Source organism: Bubalus kerabau, chromosome 3 (assembly GCF_029407905.1).
Source record: "Bubalus kerabau isolate K-KA32 ecotype Philippines breed swamp buffalo chromosome 3, PCC_UOA_SB_1v2, whole genome shotgun sequence".
Lineage (NCBI taxonomy): Eukaryota > Metazoa > Chordata > Mammalia > Artiodactyla > Bovidae > Bubalus > Bubalus kerabau.
In genome coordinates, this window is record NC_073626.1 from 160114281 (window position 1) to 160129841 (window position 15561).

At 52.4% G+C, this 15561-nt stretch overlaps 1 protein-coding gene across 8 annotated transcripts in view; it reads right to left on the reverse strand.

Annotated features, from left to right (window-relative positions):
- Positions 1–15561, reverse strand: part of TNS1 (tensin 1) — a 217392-nt gene that overhangs the window by 79425 nt on the left and 122406 nt on the right. For all 8 annotated transcript variants that reach the window (XM_055573427.1, XM_055573426.1, XM_055573425.1 and 5 more), the window contains 9 exons: positions 15367–15489; positions 14951–15015; positions 13316–13399; positions 10106–10218; positions 9384–9444; positions 9085–9160; positions 8125–8254; positions 6597–6662; positions 5324–5440 (listed from right to left, as the gene is read on the reverse strand). In XM_055573427.1, the coding sequence (XP_055429402.1) occupies positions 5324–5440; positions 6597–6662; positions 8125–8254; positions 9085–9160; positions 9384–9444; positions 10106–10218; positions 13316–13399; positions 14951–15015; positions 15367–15489 (835 nt within the window). The remainder of the gene's footprint in view (positions 1–5323; positions 5441–6596; positions 6663–8124; positions 8255–9084; positions 9161–9383; positions 9445–10105; positions 10219–13315; positions 13400–14950; positions 15016–15366; positions 15490–15561) is intronic.

Below are 15561 nucleotides of genomic sequence, written 5' to 3' on the forward strand. Positions count from 1 at the left end.
AAGACAGCAGGCGGCTCATGGGAGACCAGACTGCTCTCCTTGCCTCCACCACCCTGGACCTTCACTTGCTCCTCATTCGGGACCAAGATTCTAGGCATCCAACTACAGGAAACCCAGCAAACCCCTTCCTCGATGTGATAGACTGAACCACCCTCCACTAAATTGCTGTGTTGAAGTCTTAACCCCCAGGACCTCAGAATATGACTGTACTTGGAGACAGAGTCCTTAGAGAGGGTGATTAAGTTAAATGAGGTCATAAGGGTGGGCCCCAACCCAACACAAGTGATGTCCCTAAGAGAGGTGAGGACTCAGACCCGCACGGAGGGAGGACCATGTGCAGACACAAGCGAGGAGTCGGCCGTTGACAAGCCAAGGGGAGGCCTCAGGAGAAGCCAGCCCTGCCCACACCTTGATCTCAGACTTCTGGCCCCAGAACTGGGAGAAAATGAATGTCTGTTGTTTAAGGTAAACAGTCGTGGTACTTTGCTGTGGCCGCCAGCACAGACTAGGACATCAGGCCCTCGGGTCCACCAGAGGGCTCTGCTCCCAAAGGAAGGAGTCCCTGAGATGACAGGCACCCCCTTCTCCCCCCAGCCACCCACCCCAAGGCCTGGAACCTTCTCTTCCCAGAAGGTTCTTCATTGAATTCTTCACCTTTCATCATTACCCCCCCAAACACCCCACTTCTGGCTCAAGTACAGAGGAGCAAAAATGACCCCAGGCAGCACAGTGACTACAGCCTCGGTCCACCAGGCAGAGGTACACTCTCCCTTGATTTCTGCTGCTACTTCCTGGCCCAGGCCTCCAAGGAAATGGGCTGCCCTGCAGGGCACCCTGTCATCTAAGGTGAAGAGTGAGGGGTGTGAGGAGGGGAAGAAGCTGAGATTCAGAGAGAGAGAAGGATTTGGAGCTGATCCCTGGATCCACATGCCAACCCCACCTCTGATCTTCATACCCTGGGCGAGATCGCTGCCCTCCCCACGTGCGGTGTGGTCATCACGCAATGCAGTGGTCACAGGGTGGGCTGAGGTCCTAAGGGAGTTCCACACATGGGGATGCCTCCTCCTTGGGCAGGTCCCTTCCCCTCCAGAGCCTGATCTGGGAGGACCAGCCTTCAGGGACCAGAAGTCCTCACACGATTTCTTCCTTCATTTAGCCGCTGAGATTGACGGAGGACTCCCTGAGGTAAGGGGCAAGCATGCTGAGTGCCCCGGGGTCACACGTTCTGAAGTGGAAAACTGCCCGAAGGTCCAGGGGGTGGCAATGCAGGCAGCGAGGGAGGGGTTAAACAGAGCAGTTGCTCACAGGCAAGGTTAAGTCGGGGTCACCGGGAGGGTTTCCTGGAGGAGCAGGAGCTCTGACCCCAGCGCTGACCGCCTCTCACTGCAGGGAACCCCGAGGTGGGGCCCAAGCCAGAGATGACCTTTGTCGCCAAGACCTGGACTCGGTGCCCTCGCCCACCACTATGAATCACCCAGCGGACTCCAGAGGGACTGGCCGGCCCCTCCTACACCCACCCCCAGTGGGCCTGACGTAGGAAAGGCAGACAGCCTCCAGAAATGTCATCACCCCACCTTGCATACACCACCGCCTCTGTATTTTGAGAGGCCAGTCCCTCAGCAGAGGCTGTCCTGAGTGATCAGCCTCTCCCGTAAGGGGGACAGGGGGACCTCAGGGAGGTGCCTCAGCTATTCACGACCCCAAAGCCCTGCTAAGTACCTGCCACAGGTGACATTCTGTGTGGCCCTGCATGTAGCCCCCTGTCCTGAGAGGCCGGGCAGGCGTGACCTGGACTGCCTGGTGGTGACTGTAGGGGGCACAGCAAGTAGAACACTCAGCCAGGCTCAGCAGGACCCAGGTACCGCCACAGACCACACACCCGGGACAAGCGCTGCAAACACGGCCAGCCGCGGTCAGCTCTGGGGCTCCATGTGGGATGTGCCCTTTACTAGTGAGGCAACCCGGGCAGGTCACTTAACCCTTCTGCATGTAGTTCCCCATCCAGGCAGAAGAAGAGTGCCCACCTCACAAGGTGGCTGCGGGCATCAGATGAGACGGTGGCTATCAAGCGCTGGGCATCGTGCCGGCATGTGGCAAAGCCAGAGCTGACTCCCAAGGCCAAGGGGCCTCCTCCCTTAGCCCTGTGGGCAGACCCCTGAGGTCATGGTCACTACTGACATGGCAGAGACTCACAAGGAAACATGGCAGGCAGGCTCGCTACAGTTCCTGCTCCCTGAAAGGTACTCAAAATGAACTGTGGACAAAACCCCTGTTTTACAACAGAGTAAACTGAGGGCCCCAGAGGATGGCACTTTGGCAGAGGATTTGAACCCAGACAGTTTGGCTTCAGGGACCACACTCTTAACCATTGTACAAACTGCTTCACACGAAAACTGATACAATAGCCCAGGGACGTGGGTACTGCCACCATCCCAAGTTTGTAGATGAGGATACGAGGAACACAAGACGTGAAATCATTTGACCAAGGTCACAGAGCTGAGGAGGGGACACCTGCAGGGTGGACACGCGTGCTTGAGCCCTGTACTCCAGCACCTCGGGGTCGGCCTTCCTTTCCTGGCCCAGCAGCTCCTTGGGGAGCACGCAAAGCCATCTCTGGTACCACATCACACCCCACAAGGCCAAGCCCCAGCTCCAGCAAATAGCCAAGCCCCTCCCAGGCTCCAGCATGAGCCATCTCTTGAGCGCCCCCAGAGTCTTGGGGGTTAGGCACCCTTATCCTAGCTAGCATGTGTGGAAACCAGGCCCACAACCAGGAAAACAGACACAGGACTCCTGCTTCCCTCCCAGACCAGAGAACTAGCCAGAAGAAAATGCAAGCTGGATGGCATGACCGACTAAATAGACATGAGTGAGCAAGCTCTGGGAGATGGTGAAGAACAGGGAAGCCTGGCGTGCGGCAGTACATGGGGTCGTAAAGAGTCGGACACGACTCAGCAATTGAACAACAACTAGGCCCCAGAATCTAGGACCTTCCAGAAATGCTCCAGCCAGGAAAAGCAGGATGGGAGTAACAATCACTGCTCCTACCACAAGGCCACCCGGCCAGCTCTCCTGTCCCTGTGGGGCATGCAGCCCAGCAACAGCGGGGAGCACACAGTGGGACTGGGATAACGTGGGGTGTGCCCAGACCACCAGAGGTGACCCCCTCAGCCACCCAGCCCCCGGCCTAGGCCAGCAGGCCAGGGAGGAGGACGCCTGGGCCGAGAGCCACTCCCTTTGCCTTCCCTTCCTACCCTCGGGCATAAGGCCAGCATCTCAGCCTCCAGACAGGAGCCCCTCTGTCCCTACAGGACAAGCTGACCTTTAACTGGCCTGAAGGTCCCACTGGTTCCATCCCCCTGCCTGGGGGAGCAGATCGGAGGAGAAAGGAGGGCGGGTAAGTGGGTGGGAGAGGAGCCCAGGGCCTCCCTCACCCCCTTCTTCCTCCCCCTTCCCTGCCTCTGGTACCAGCCTCTGGCTCCTTCCGCCCACTTCCTTCCCTCAGGCTGACTCTGACCCAAGTCCCAACCTTCCCGTAGCCCCTCCTTTCCCCTTAATTATTTTACCTTCTGTTTGCCTGGCACTTTATAGTTTACTAAATGTTTTTACATTTATCATCGCAATGAATCCACACCAGGGAGAGATGGAGAGACATTGAAAATTCCTTCAGACTGCCAAGTGTTCTTGTTAAAAATGCAAACATCCCCAGGATGATGAACAATTAGGCTGGCAGCCACCGGTACCTCAGGACTGATTCATTGCATCCTCTTCCTCCTCCCAGCTACTGGGTTCAAGCGGACGTGATTGGAGGGAGGAGTACTTTGGGGGCGGCCTCAGCATAGTGAGTCCCTGGTGGCTCAGAGGTTAAAGCGTCTGCCTGCAATGTGGGAGATGCAGGTTCGATCCCTGAGCTGGGAAGATCCCCTGGAGAAGGAAATGGCAACCCACTCCAGTATTCTTGCCTGGAGAATCCCATGGAGGGAAGAGCCTAGTAGGCTACAATCCACAGGGTCGCAAAGAGTCGGACACGACTGAGCTACTTCACTTTCACTTTCACTTTTCACTTTCAGCATAGTGGGCAGGGCTTAGTGTCTGGGCCTCTGGGGGCAGGAGAAAGAAGAGCAAGAACTAAGTAGGTACAAAGACAAACTTGGACCATTGCAACACTGCACGTGAACTCTCATCAAACCCAAAACTCTAGCCCCACCATCACCCTCATCCCACTCCCTCTGAACTCCATCGCTCATTCTGGAGTGCCCAAGGTCAAAGAGAGAAACTTTATGCAGAAAAACGCCAAAAAGACTTTCAGGGTGGAGTCAACAAATCCAAAACCTTGGAGATGGAGGCAGGGTGAGGGCCCCTGGGGTACCTAACCCAGCTCTGCCACGTGGCCCAGGGTCCCCTCCCAAGGACCAGCTTCAACAAGGTGCAGAAGCACAGAGGCTGGGTGCTGGTGTCCTTGAATGAACACAGGCTGGTCATGGGTATAAATCAAAGGGGGTCTCAATTACCCCATCTGAAAACTGATGGGGGATGGGGAAATAAGCCTGTGACCAAACCCCAGACAGGGCGTCTCAAGAGTTCCTGAGCTCCAGACAAGCTCACTTCAGAGGCCCCACGTATTCAAATGAACCACATAAATCAACAGAATTCATACATAACTCTCAACAGCTGATATGAGTTGTGAATGACCATATGACATAATGCTAGGGTTTGCTGCTAAATTAAACATGTATTAATTTCATTTCTGCTGCTTTCTTTTCAAATTTTGGAGCCTACCAGTTTGTTTCCAGCTCGCAAACATTTTCGTTGGCTGTTGATGAAAGCCTGTGGGCCCTGAATACTGTGTCTACATTTCTAGTGCTCTGACCCCAGAGAACTCAGGCAGCGAGCCTGGAGAAATCCAACAACAGGGTTAAAAGAAACCTAACAAATGCAGTGTTTGCAGCACAGCAGGGTATCTCAAGCTCCATGCAAGGCTACCTCCTCCAAGGAGGCCTCCCAGACCACTCCAGATCTCAAGAATCCCTCCCCTGCCAATCTCAGAGCATTTGCTGCCTATGAGACTCATTTGGCACCAAGAATACACACTTCTGTGGCTGGTTTGCTGCATTCTTTGGCTCTGCCTTCTTAGCTTAACACATTTGTGTTTGGTTTTATCTTCCCCCACTGAACCGTGAGCTCTCAGAAATGCCTTGGACTTCTCCTCTGTACCCCCGACCCTCTGAACCCAGTATGGTGTCATAGCAAACCAAGAGACCCAAGGCCATCTGAGCAGGGCTATGCAATTGCAGAGGTACTAGAAGTCACTGGTCCCACCTACCCTCCATGCCATCATCTCGATGCCCATTGAAGTTGTCGTAGGAATCCCAGCGGATGAGGGGGTCGGAGGTGTTATAGTCCACGGACACGCTCGGGCCATTCTCCAGGTGTTCCATGCCTTGGAAAATGGGAAAGGAGGAGAGGGCAGTAAAGATAAAGAAAAAAAAAAACAGATCAGCAGCTGGAAAAACAGAGGAAGCCAACACGCTCCCCAAGGATGCTCCCTAAGGGACTTCTCATTTTCTTGACCATGCGGGGTGGAACCAGGGGCTTAAGTTGGATGGAGAGCCCAGGAGTCTGGTTTCTTACATTCTTGAAAAAGCTCTCACCAGGTCATAAGGGTAAATCAGGACAGCAGCACTGAGCATCAAAGACCCCCCAGAACAGAGCTGGGGGGGAGCTCTCTGGCTGGGTGGCTGCCTCTTTCTCTTCTGTGCCCCAGGGGCCCCTGTGACAGTCACGAGTCCAGAGAGGCTGGCCCTGGAGTCAGAGGGGAGGGTGGGAGAGACTTGCGGTGGGCTGCACGGGGCCAGGGACAGCAGGCAAGTCACAGCCTTGACGCTGAGAGGACACAGGTCATCCCAGCCATCCCCCTGCCCCTCCACGTAAGAGGCTCTCTCCTCTAGGCAGAAATCTGAGGACAGAGGCAGAATCTCGCCTACACTTTCAGAGAAAGCCCAGGATGTGGACAGAAAAGCTACAGGTCCGGCCTTCTGGGGCGAGTTACCCTTCTGACCCAGTAGTCCCTTCTTTAATCTCCCCAGAGTCCCTCTGTCTGTAACCTGACTTCATCTCTTCCTATTCGGTTCCCAAATAAGATGGCGAACAACTGGTCTCCACATATAACCAGTCTAAAGGCTTAACGGCTATTATTAAATTGCCCTTCTCATCTTCAGGTTGAATCACCTCAGTTCTCATAAATACTTATTGTCCATCCAGCACCTATCAGTGTCCCCTGGCCACTCATTCCATCCACCACGGCCCTCAGTCTCTGAATATTATAGGATGATGACTTAATGGGGCCAAAATAGTTTATCCAACCCAGCACTTGTCTACTTTTTTATTTTTATTATCCAGAGATTAAGTCACTGGTTCATGTTTAGCTGGGGGTCCACTATGATACCCAGATCCTCTTCTGCTGGTCTGCCTCTCAACCACAGGTAACTTGATATTTGTAGAGCAGACCAGTGAGGAAAGGGTGAAGGTGAGCTGAGGCGGGGCAGGGCTGGATGGAGGGAAGGGAGTGAATTAGTGAGTTCTAAGTCAGCTTTTACCTTGAATTTTCTCTGGTCCATAAGAAAATACAAATTCAACTTTGCCGTATTCTGGAAATCGATCGTCTGAAAAAGGAGAAGGAAAACAAAAATGGGCAATCAATTCCCAAAAAAGGACTCCACAGAAAGTTTTCTTCTAGAAAGGATTAAAGTAATATATGTATTTATTGTTGTCATCTAGTCACTAAGTCATATCTGAGTCTTTTGCGACCCCATGGACTGTAGCCCTCCAGACTCCTCCGTCCATGGGATTTTCCCGGCAAGAATACTGGGATAGGTTGTCATTTCCTTCTCCAGAGGATCTCCCTGACTCAGGGAACGAACCTGCATCTCCTGCACTGGCAGGCATCCGATTCTTTACCACTGAGCCACCAGGGAAGCCCAACATATGTATACACGGTTGATAATATAATAAATAATATGTATGATGATGGTAAGTCTCCTGCTCACCTTAGTCCAGTCCTACCTGCCTAAGGTAACCACTTTTACCATTTCTATTTTCTGTTCTACTAGCAGTTACCTCTAAGACTCTATATAATAGCCACAGTTTTTATGCCACTATTTTTAATCAGTTTTAAGTCATCTTCACTGATGCAACACTATGAAGATAAATAATTTGGACAACTTATAATATTCCCACCTCCCTTCTTAAATCTTGTTATGATTATTAATCACCTTTCTGATTACCTCTGAAACTTTAAATATTGGAGTTGAGCCTCTATTTCTTGATCTGTCCATATTTGATCGTGTCCTGACTTCCTCCCTACAGGGGGAGAAAATTTTTGCCCTTCCCTTCCCCCAGCTTTCCACAACCCCTTTTATCTTGTCAGTTATTCCTTTACCTTCCTTGTTAGGACTGATACCATTTACATTCTCTTCTGCAAATGTAACAGCATCTTCTGTGTTTGCCCTCCTGGCTCTGGTACAGGGAAACCTCTTCATAGAAATATCGTTCTCCCTGTGTGAGCCAGACCACACTGGGGGCTCAGGCCTCCCCTCCTCAGAGCTCCAGCCCCACGCTCTGATCTCTGCCTGAACCCAGTCTGGACACAGATGACACCCACTGCTTGTCAGAAGGGAAGTTACAGCAGGGGTGGCGTGTCCCCTCACTGGACCACCTGCCACGCCCGTGCACGTCTGCAGGCATCACTTCACAGTATCACGTGTGTGTGTGTCTCTTCCTCCCGTAAGACTGTGAGCTCCCTAAGGATAGGGCCTGACTTCTTTCTGTTTGTATCGCCAGGGTCTATCACGTGCCGGGCACATACGGACACTCAGGTGATGCTGGTGGGTTTATAGATAGATGAATAGATGGGTGAATGGATGTAGACATGTCCCAGACCTGAACATGATGCAGATAAAACCTAATGGATAGAGGAAAGAAGCAAAGAGAGACAGCTCCCTGATCACCCCCCTTCCCCTAGGAAAACAGTCACCCTTCACTGCTGCCGCAGCCCCTCCATTAGGTCCTTCTATCCAGTGGTATAATTATTCCTTGTACGTCTGCCTGTCTACTCAACAAGCCTACCCTTGAAGGCATCGTCAAGGTCCTCCTTCCCAAAGACAACTCCCAGGTCATGGATGGCACAGGTGTGGAACTGCACCCTGAAGATCACATCTCGGGCTGGGCTCCGGAACTTCTTGTGGTAGCACTTCAGCTGGTGGGAGAGACAGCAGAGCCCATCAGGGGCCCAGAGGTAGGAAGTTAGTCCCAGCACGCCTCCTTATCAGCTCCATTTCTGGGCCCCAAACCCACTGAGGGAGCGGTCACCCATCCCCAACAGGATCTCCGAGTTCTCTGGGGAAACGTCCAGAACAGCAGAGGTTGGAGGCCAGTCCTGCCCTGTGGGGACAAAACTACCCTCCCGAAAAGTTCCTGCATGTAAAACATAGCCATTGGAAATTTGCGGTATGACTCAGGGAGCTCAAACCAGGGCTCTGGAACAACCCAGAGGTGTGGGAACAGGTGGGAGGTGGGAGAAAGGTTCGGGGGAGGGGAATATGTACACTTAGGGCTAATTCACATTGATGTGCAGCAGAAATCAAATCCATATTGTAGAGCAATCATCAATCAATTAAAAAAAATTTTTTTTAGGAAAGAAGTTCCTGCACAACAGTCAACGGAGAAAGTAGAAGTGGATTTAAATTGCAAGTGGAAGGAGTGAAGCTGGAATTGAGGCAGTCCTGGTCACCAGCGGGAAGCCCAGAGGTAACAGCTCATGCAGAGCCGTATTTCCCTAGAGGTGCTCCAGAACAAGACCCAAGCCCAGGTAAGGCATATCCCACTGTGAGGAAGTGAATGGACAAGGACCTTCCAGGCTGGAAGGCCTTGCAGGGCCCCTGAGAGCCAGTCGACGCCCCCAAGGCTGGTGGCCCACCAGGAGTGACACACTTATCCAGAGAGACAGGAGCGGAGCAGGATGAAAAAAGAAAGAAAAAAATAAACAATGGGGGGCAGGGGAGAGCTTGAGACGGAGGAGCGACTCACCAAGATGTCTCCCTTCAAGAGCAGCCCAGGCTCAATGGTGATGCAGATGCTGGTCTGGCTGTCTCCTTGGACGTTGCTATGGGAGAGAGGCGGGCAGAGGGACAGAGGGCTGCTAAGGGGGCTGAGCAGTGTGCCTTCTTCCAGCTGCCCCTCCACCAGGGGGCTGTCGGGAAAGCTCACTGATGCATCCCTCAGCCCTCCTCCTAGAAAAGGTTCTAAACACCCCTCCAGTCCCTGTCCCCAGTCCTCAGCCTCAGTTCTCCAACATTCCTGGCCTCTCATTCCTGCGGAATACCTACTAGATGCCAGATGTGTAGACAGGTTGCATGGCCTGGTAGATCCGGAGAAATGGTCGACACCCTGTAAAGGAGGGGTGGTGTTAGCCAAGACAGCAGAAATAGCAAGAGGAGGAAGGGGAAGAGGAGAGATGCAGGAAGGAAGGACCAACCAGGAGGAAGAAAAGTGAGCAGGGGAAGGAGGAAAAGAGGAAGGAGAAATGGGAAAAGAACGAGGAAAAAAATGCTAACTTTTCATTAAAGGCATTTTGAGGGACTTCCCTGGTGGTCCAGTGGTTAAGGATCTGCCTTCCAATGTTGAAGACACGGGTTTGATCCCTGATCGGGGAACTAAGATCCCACCTGCCACGGGGCAACTAAGCCCGCACACAACTATAGAGAAGCCTGCATGCTGCAACGTAAGACCCCATATTCCGCAATGAACCCCAATGCAGCTAAAATTAAATAAATAAATCAATATTTCTAAAATAATAACAAAACAATAAAGATATTTTGAGTTTAAGAACATGGTTACATCTAGCGTCACCTGCCAGCAGGCACTGCCAGTATTAAACCCACTTTGCAGATGAGTCAACTGGGGTGCAAAGAAACAGGAAGTGGTACAGTTGAGATGCCAAGCCTAAGACTTGGCAGCTAGCCAGCATTTTTACCACCTAAGGCTGCCTCCTCGGAGAAAGAGACGGAAGACAGGAGGAGAATGGAAGCCATGGGGTTCAGAGAGTTACCTCCTTTAGACTCGAAGTTGGGGATGCCGTGCATGATCACGTGGTGCAGAAACAAGGGTTTGTTGTTCATTTTGATGGAGCCAGAGAGCAGGCCGCTGAAATAATGCACGTACCTGGAGCAGGGAGGGGGCAGCTTCAGCCAGGGAGGCCTGTGCTAGAATACAGCCATCCTGTTCTCTTTCTCCCCAGCACACTGCCCTAGGTGGCCCTGCTGACTCCCCACCATCTCCATCAGCCCCCAGGTCTCCTGACACCTGGGGTCTTCTCCACCCTTGCTGCCTGTACAGGTACTGATACACCTAGAGTGGAGTCCAGCCAAACCTCCCACTTGGGGTTTTCCAGCGCCCCCTGGTGGTCAATGTGGCCATCTCTTTCCTGCTTCACTCCCAGCCCAGGAATCTCCAGCTGGACCAAATCTCCTCCCACACATCCCTGACAAGCATCATTTAGCTGTTCACTACAGAACAAGGCAGGATGATCAACCATCAAACAGCTCTGACACCCTGACCCCCAGCCCAAACCAAGTTTACATTTGTACCCACAGGCCCCAGTTCTGTCCCTACAGACGCACAAGCCGCATAACAATATAGCAAATAGTAAGAGCTTAATAATTTTAGTCCTTCACTTTTTCTTGGCTGGAGAATCCCACGGACAGAGGAGCCTGGCAGGCTACAACCATGGGGTTGCAAAGAGTCAGACACAACTGAAGTGACTTAGCATTTACACAAAAAGGGTAAAGTTACTCTATAGCACTTCATTCGATACTGAAGGATATCTAACTTCCATTAAGTAGTCCTATCTTTAGAGTCAACATTCCCCAATTCCCTTAACAAGGATCTCGCTAGAAGACTGGGAGGAATAGCCACCCCCACTCCTAGAAGAAAGGGAAAACTAATCCAGAAAGAGTCATGAGCCTCCCAAAGACACAGCAAGAGGGCACAAAGGTGAAAGGGGAGCAGGTGGGAGGAGCAGGGAACCAGCCTGACTCCGATGCGTCTACTAGAAGGAGGGGCCAGTCCATTTGGTCAGTGCTTCCTCCTCTCCTGACTGGCCAGAGGATGCCACTCTGGGTCAGCTGGACCAATCAGAATGTATTCTGATTTGAGGTGAGTGGGACCAGAACCCTCATGACCTTGACAATGGTCTCGTCCTGACTCTCAGCTCCTTGGCCCACCTCCAGGCCTGTGGGCCTCTGTCCCTGGGCTGGGGTGGGGCCACCTTGGACTACCCTAGCAAGATAATCTGATGGGCAGCACCAGCTCCTATTCAAGCCCCTACCCAGCCCCCAGCCCCGTTGCTCAAACCGGAAACCTGGAATGGCAGGTTCCTATCAGATCTTCTGATCGTGCCAACAGGATGTGTCTGTGTGCTGGGGACAATGAACCCGGGGGTGGGGTGACAATGAATGGGGGAGCTGCAGGCAAAGCTCCTCCCTCCCTCTTTCCCTGCCCTCTGCTCCTCCAGCTGATCCAATCCCTGGAAGTAACACTGACAAGGCGGGAAAGTGGCAATGAACACCACTTCCCCAACGGTCTCACTTCCACATTTGAGCACAGACAGAATTACCCACCCATGAGCGGATGCAGCTACAGATATGAGCGGCAAGGCAGATACAAGGCAGATAATATAAACACAGACACACACACCCCCCAATGGCACGCTATGTAAGCACACACTGAGCACGGTGGAATCCTTGAACCATCCTATTCCTGAGAGTAACACTACTCCCTGTCCTCCAGGCTTCTAGCTGCAGAGATGTGACTGCCCTGCCCACGCTCTCCACGCCACATCGTACCATCATAAACATCATGCTCCTCTTATCTGAATTTAATCTTTTAAGGCCAAGGGCCAGACTTGTGACCAAGGCCACCAGCCATATGTAGCAAGCCAGGATCTTGAACAATTTTTGATATTCTAGTAAAAGAACTCAAAAAAAGAACTGTAGCAGCAAGCCAGGATCTTGAACAAATTTTTGATATTCTAGTAAAAGAACTCAAAAAAAAGAGCTCTGGCAGTTCTTTCCTCCCTGGGAAAACTCTCACTGACCCACTGCTGCTGTGTCTGACAGCCTAGTCAGAATTTTCTGCACAGAAAGATATTCCCTTTCCGATCTCTGACCCAGAAGCTAGCTACCCACTGCCCTGTGCTGGTTGTAAGGCGCTGGTGGCCTAAGGACTCATTGACTTCTGCTTGGGCTTCCTCTACAATGGCAGAAACACAATCCCCAGTGGAGCTGGCACACTTTTAGCCAGGCAAGATGGAGGCGATGGGGTGTGAGTTGGTAATCCCCTGCCTGGAGAGGTTGGAAAGCTCCAGGACCTGCAGCTAGGAGGTCCTGCTTTGCCTGGTCAGTGTTCCAAGGGGCTGGAAAAGTCAATGAAACACCGTGGCCTTCATACCTGCTACCTGGACCCTTTACCTCAGACCTTCACTCATATGCTTCCTTCTCCCTTCTCAGACCTCACCTTACATGGCATCTTCTCAGAATGGTCAGTCCATAGGAATCAGCCTCTCACATCCACCCCCATCACACTCTCTAGCTCATCATGTTCTATTTTGGCTTTTTCCCCTTCAAAGCATTTATTACTGTCTAAAATGACCCTGATGGTCTATTGTATAAAGTTCTCAACAGAATAATCAGCTTACTAAGGGCTAAAGATCATCCTGTTCAACTAGATATTGCCAGCACTTGGAACATACTAGAGTATCAAAAATTTGCCAGACGAATGAAGAAATCCATCCCTGCCCTGCTTCCTGCATGGGCTGTTGTGGACCACATTGTTGAGAGCCCTTTGTAAAATTTTAAAGCTCTCACAGCAGAAAGGGACCCTCATCATGAATGAGTGTCTGTCACCTCCTCAGAGCAGATGGCAATAACTTTAGCCTCCTGCAGACCCATCCAAACACAGGACCAAGAATGGCACTGCTTTCTCATACAAGCTGTCTTCTCACACCCCCGACTCCCTACTGCTGGGTCTGCTGCTCTCTGGCACCAACCTCAGGAGCCAACTGCTGCGCCCTGCTGTGGGCACACACAGCTGCCCACAGGCTCCTGAGTTCATGCCCCTCCAGGCTAGACCTGAACATGCATGCTTGGCACACCACCAATAGGTACACTGTTCAGTCCCCATGGGTTCACAAGGCTGGTTCCCACATACAGCGAACACACACACACATGTATGTACTGGGCCAAGAACCCTGGAGACCCACCTCCTCTGGGATGGTTGGCCAATGGGTACAATCTTATCCTCGTAGAACCGTTTCATCGCAAACCGGTCCAGGGCCTGGTCGGCACTGTGCGGAGAGACAGGTGGTCAGAGGAGCCAACTTCCACGATCCCCCTGTCCCCCTACCCCTGCTCCCCAGACCTGCAGAGCCCTCCAGTCACTCTGTCCTGAGATGCTTTCAGGAAAGAGTTGCTCCAGCATCCCTCCCTCCTGTCTGCTGCAATACTTAGCACGGGGGCCTTAGAACCAGACATCCTGGGAGCCCATCTCAAGTCTACCACTGACAGTAGCCCTTGGTCTTTGGGGCAGGTTACTTAACCTTCCTGAACCTGATTTTCCTTTCCTGGCAAATGAGGTGATAACTATGCCTTCTTTGAATGTTGGTATGGCAATTGAGGGAGATAACATCTCTAAAGAGCTTGGCACATGTGGGCACACAGTAGGTGCACAGGCAATGTTCACCATTAAGCAAAGATTAAGCCGGGTCAGGTTTCTTAAAGTCATAAAACTACCATCCTATTGGCAAGCCCTTCAGAGAACACTCTACTTATCCTCGAAGAGGTCATTTTATAAAGAGACAGATCATATAGCTCCGCTGTTCTAGACTCTCCACCAATGCCCCTCTTAGAATAAACCCCAAAGTCCTCACCAAGGGTTGCAAGGCCCCTGGACTCTGCCCCCTCGCAGCTTCATTTCCTAGTCTTTGTCCCCTCACTCATTCAGCTCCAAACATGCCAGGCCCTGGCATTCCCATTGCTGGCATTTGCCCTACTCTCTTCTCTGCCTGGAAGGTCCTCTGCCACCACCACCCTCCAGACCACATATGAGTCAGTCCTTCCCAGCCTCCTGCCACTTAATTCCAGTCTCTGCTCACATATCACCTCCTGGAGAGACCTCCCCACCGTGTTGCTTCAGTCTCTGTTCTCAAAGGACTTGCCTCCTGCCCTTAGGGATGTGTTTGTTCACTTATTTAACACTCATGAGGGCAGTGGCCCACCTTTGCCCACTGCTCTATTCTCAGCACCTAGAACAGCCTGCACAGTGACTGTTCCATAACCATTGTCAAATGACAGAATGAATGGACCAACTCCTCTGCCTCTCTGCAAAGCCAAATCAGAATAGAACCCATCGCTGGCTGTTTCCTGTTCTTGCTGCAAACTCCAAAGTGGGAAGATGCCCGTGAGGGCCAGAGGCAGGGGCATGGATGAGAAAACGTCTAGGTGGCTCAGCTGCACCCAGATGTGTTCCAACATTTCCTTGTGATGCCCTCGCTGCTCTTTGGGATAAATAGAAGGCAGTTTGGCAAAGGAAAGTGGCCCCAAGATGCCAGCTGGATGGGGTTCCCATGCAGGGTCTTCCTCCCACAGCTGCCCCCCCACCCTTGGGGCCCCAGATAGGACGATGGTCTCTGCTCTATGCTGCCCTCTGTCCAAGGGCCCCTACCCCAGAGCTGTGGGTGGGGACTTTCTCCTTTCTGGGGGCTCCTCACCCTGTCCTCAGCACCTCTCGTCTCCTCTGTCCTCATCCTCCAATCCCAAGGAAGGGCGAGGCCCTGGGTGAGTGGGGAAGGGGGTCCTGCTGTCACCATTCAGAGAACAGGAGACTTGGGTCCTCTTACCTGGCAGAAATGTTGCTGTAGTGCATGTAAGCCGCAATCACAACGCCGATCCTGCCTCGGTTTCCCTGAAAGAGCCCCAGACACAAAAGCCTTCACTGTTAAGGCCGGCCCTCCCACCCCAGAGCCCAACCAGAAGCCTTAAAGAAAAGGGGCTGGAGAGAGGGGGAGTGGCTCTCAGACAGAAAAGGAGGAGGAAGCAGGTGGGGCTGAATCTTAAAAAGAAGAAACAGTAGATTATCCACCACACCTGAGGGCCCCACAGGCTGGTAGACCCCGTTTCTCGTGGGTGCCACTCCAGACAGAATGTATTGCCCCCAAGAAGGAGAATACACACAAACTTGCACACTCACACAATCCAATGACACAGGCAGGTACACGCACTCCTCGCACACACACCCTGCCATCCCCGCTCTGACCTTGTTGTGTAGGACGACCACGTTGTGGGGGTCTGCATTGAGCCAGGTGTCCATGGCCTTGCAGACGCTGCAGATCTTCTCCAGGGCCGGGGTGTGGAGGTCGGGCCAGCCAAATTCCAGGACCTGTGGCCCAAGCCATGAGTAAGAAGTGGCAGAAGCGCAGAGACCCAACAGGGGTGGGGGACGGTGAGGGGA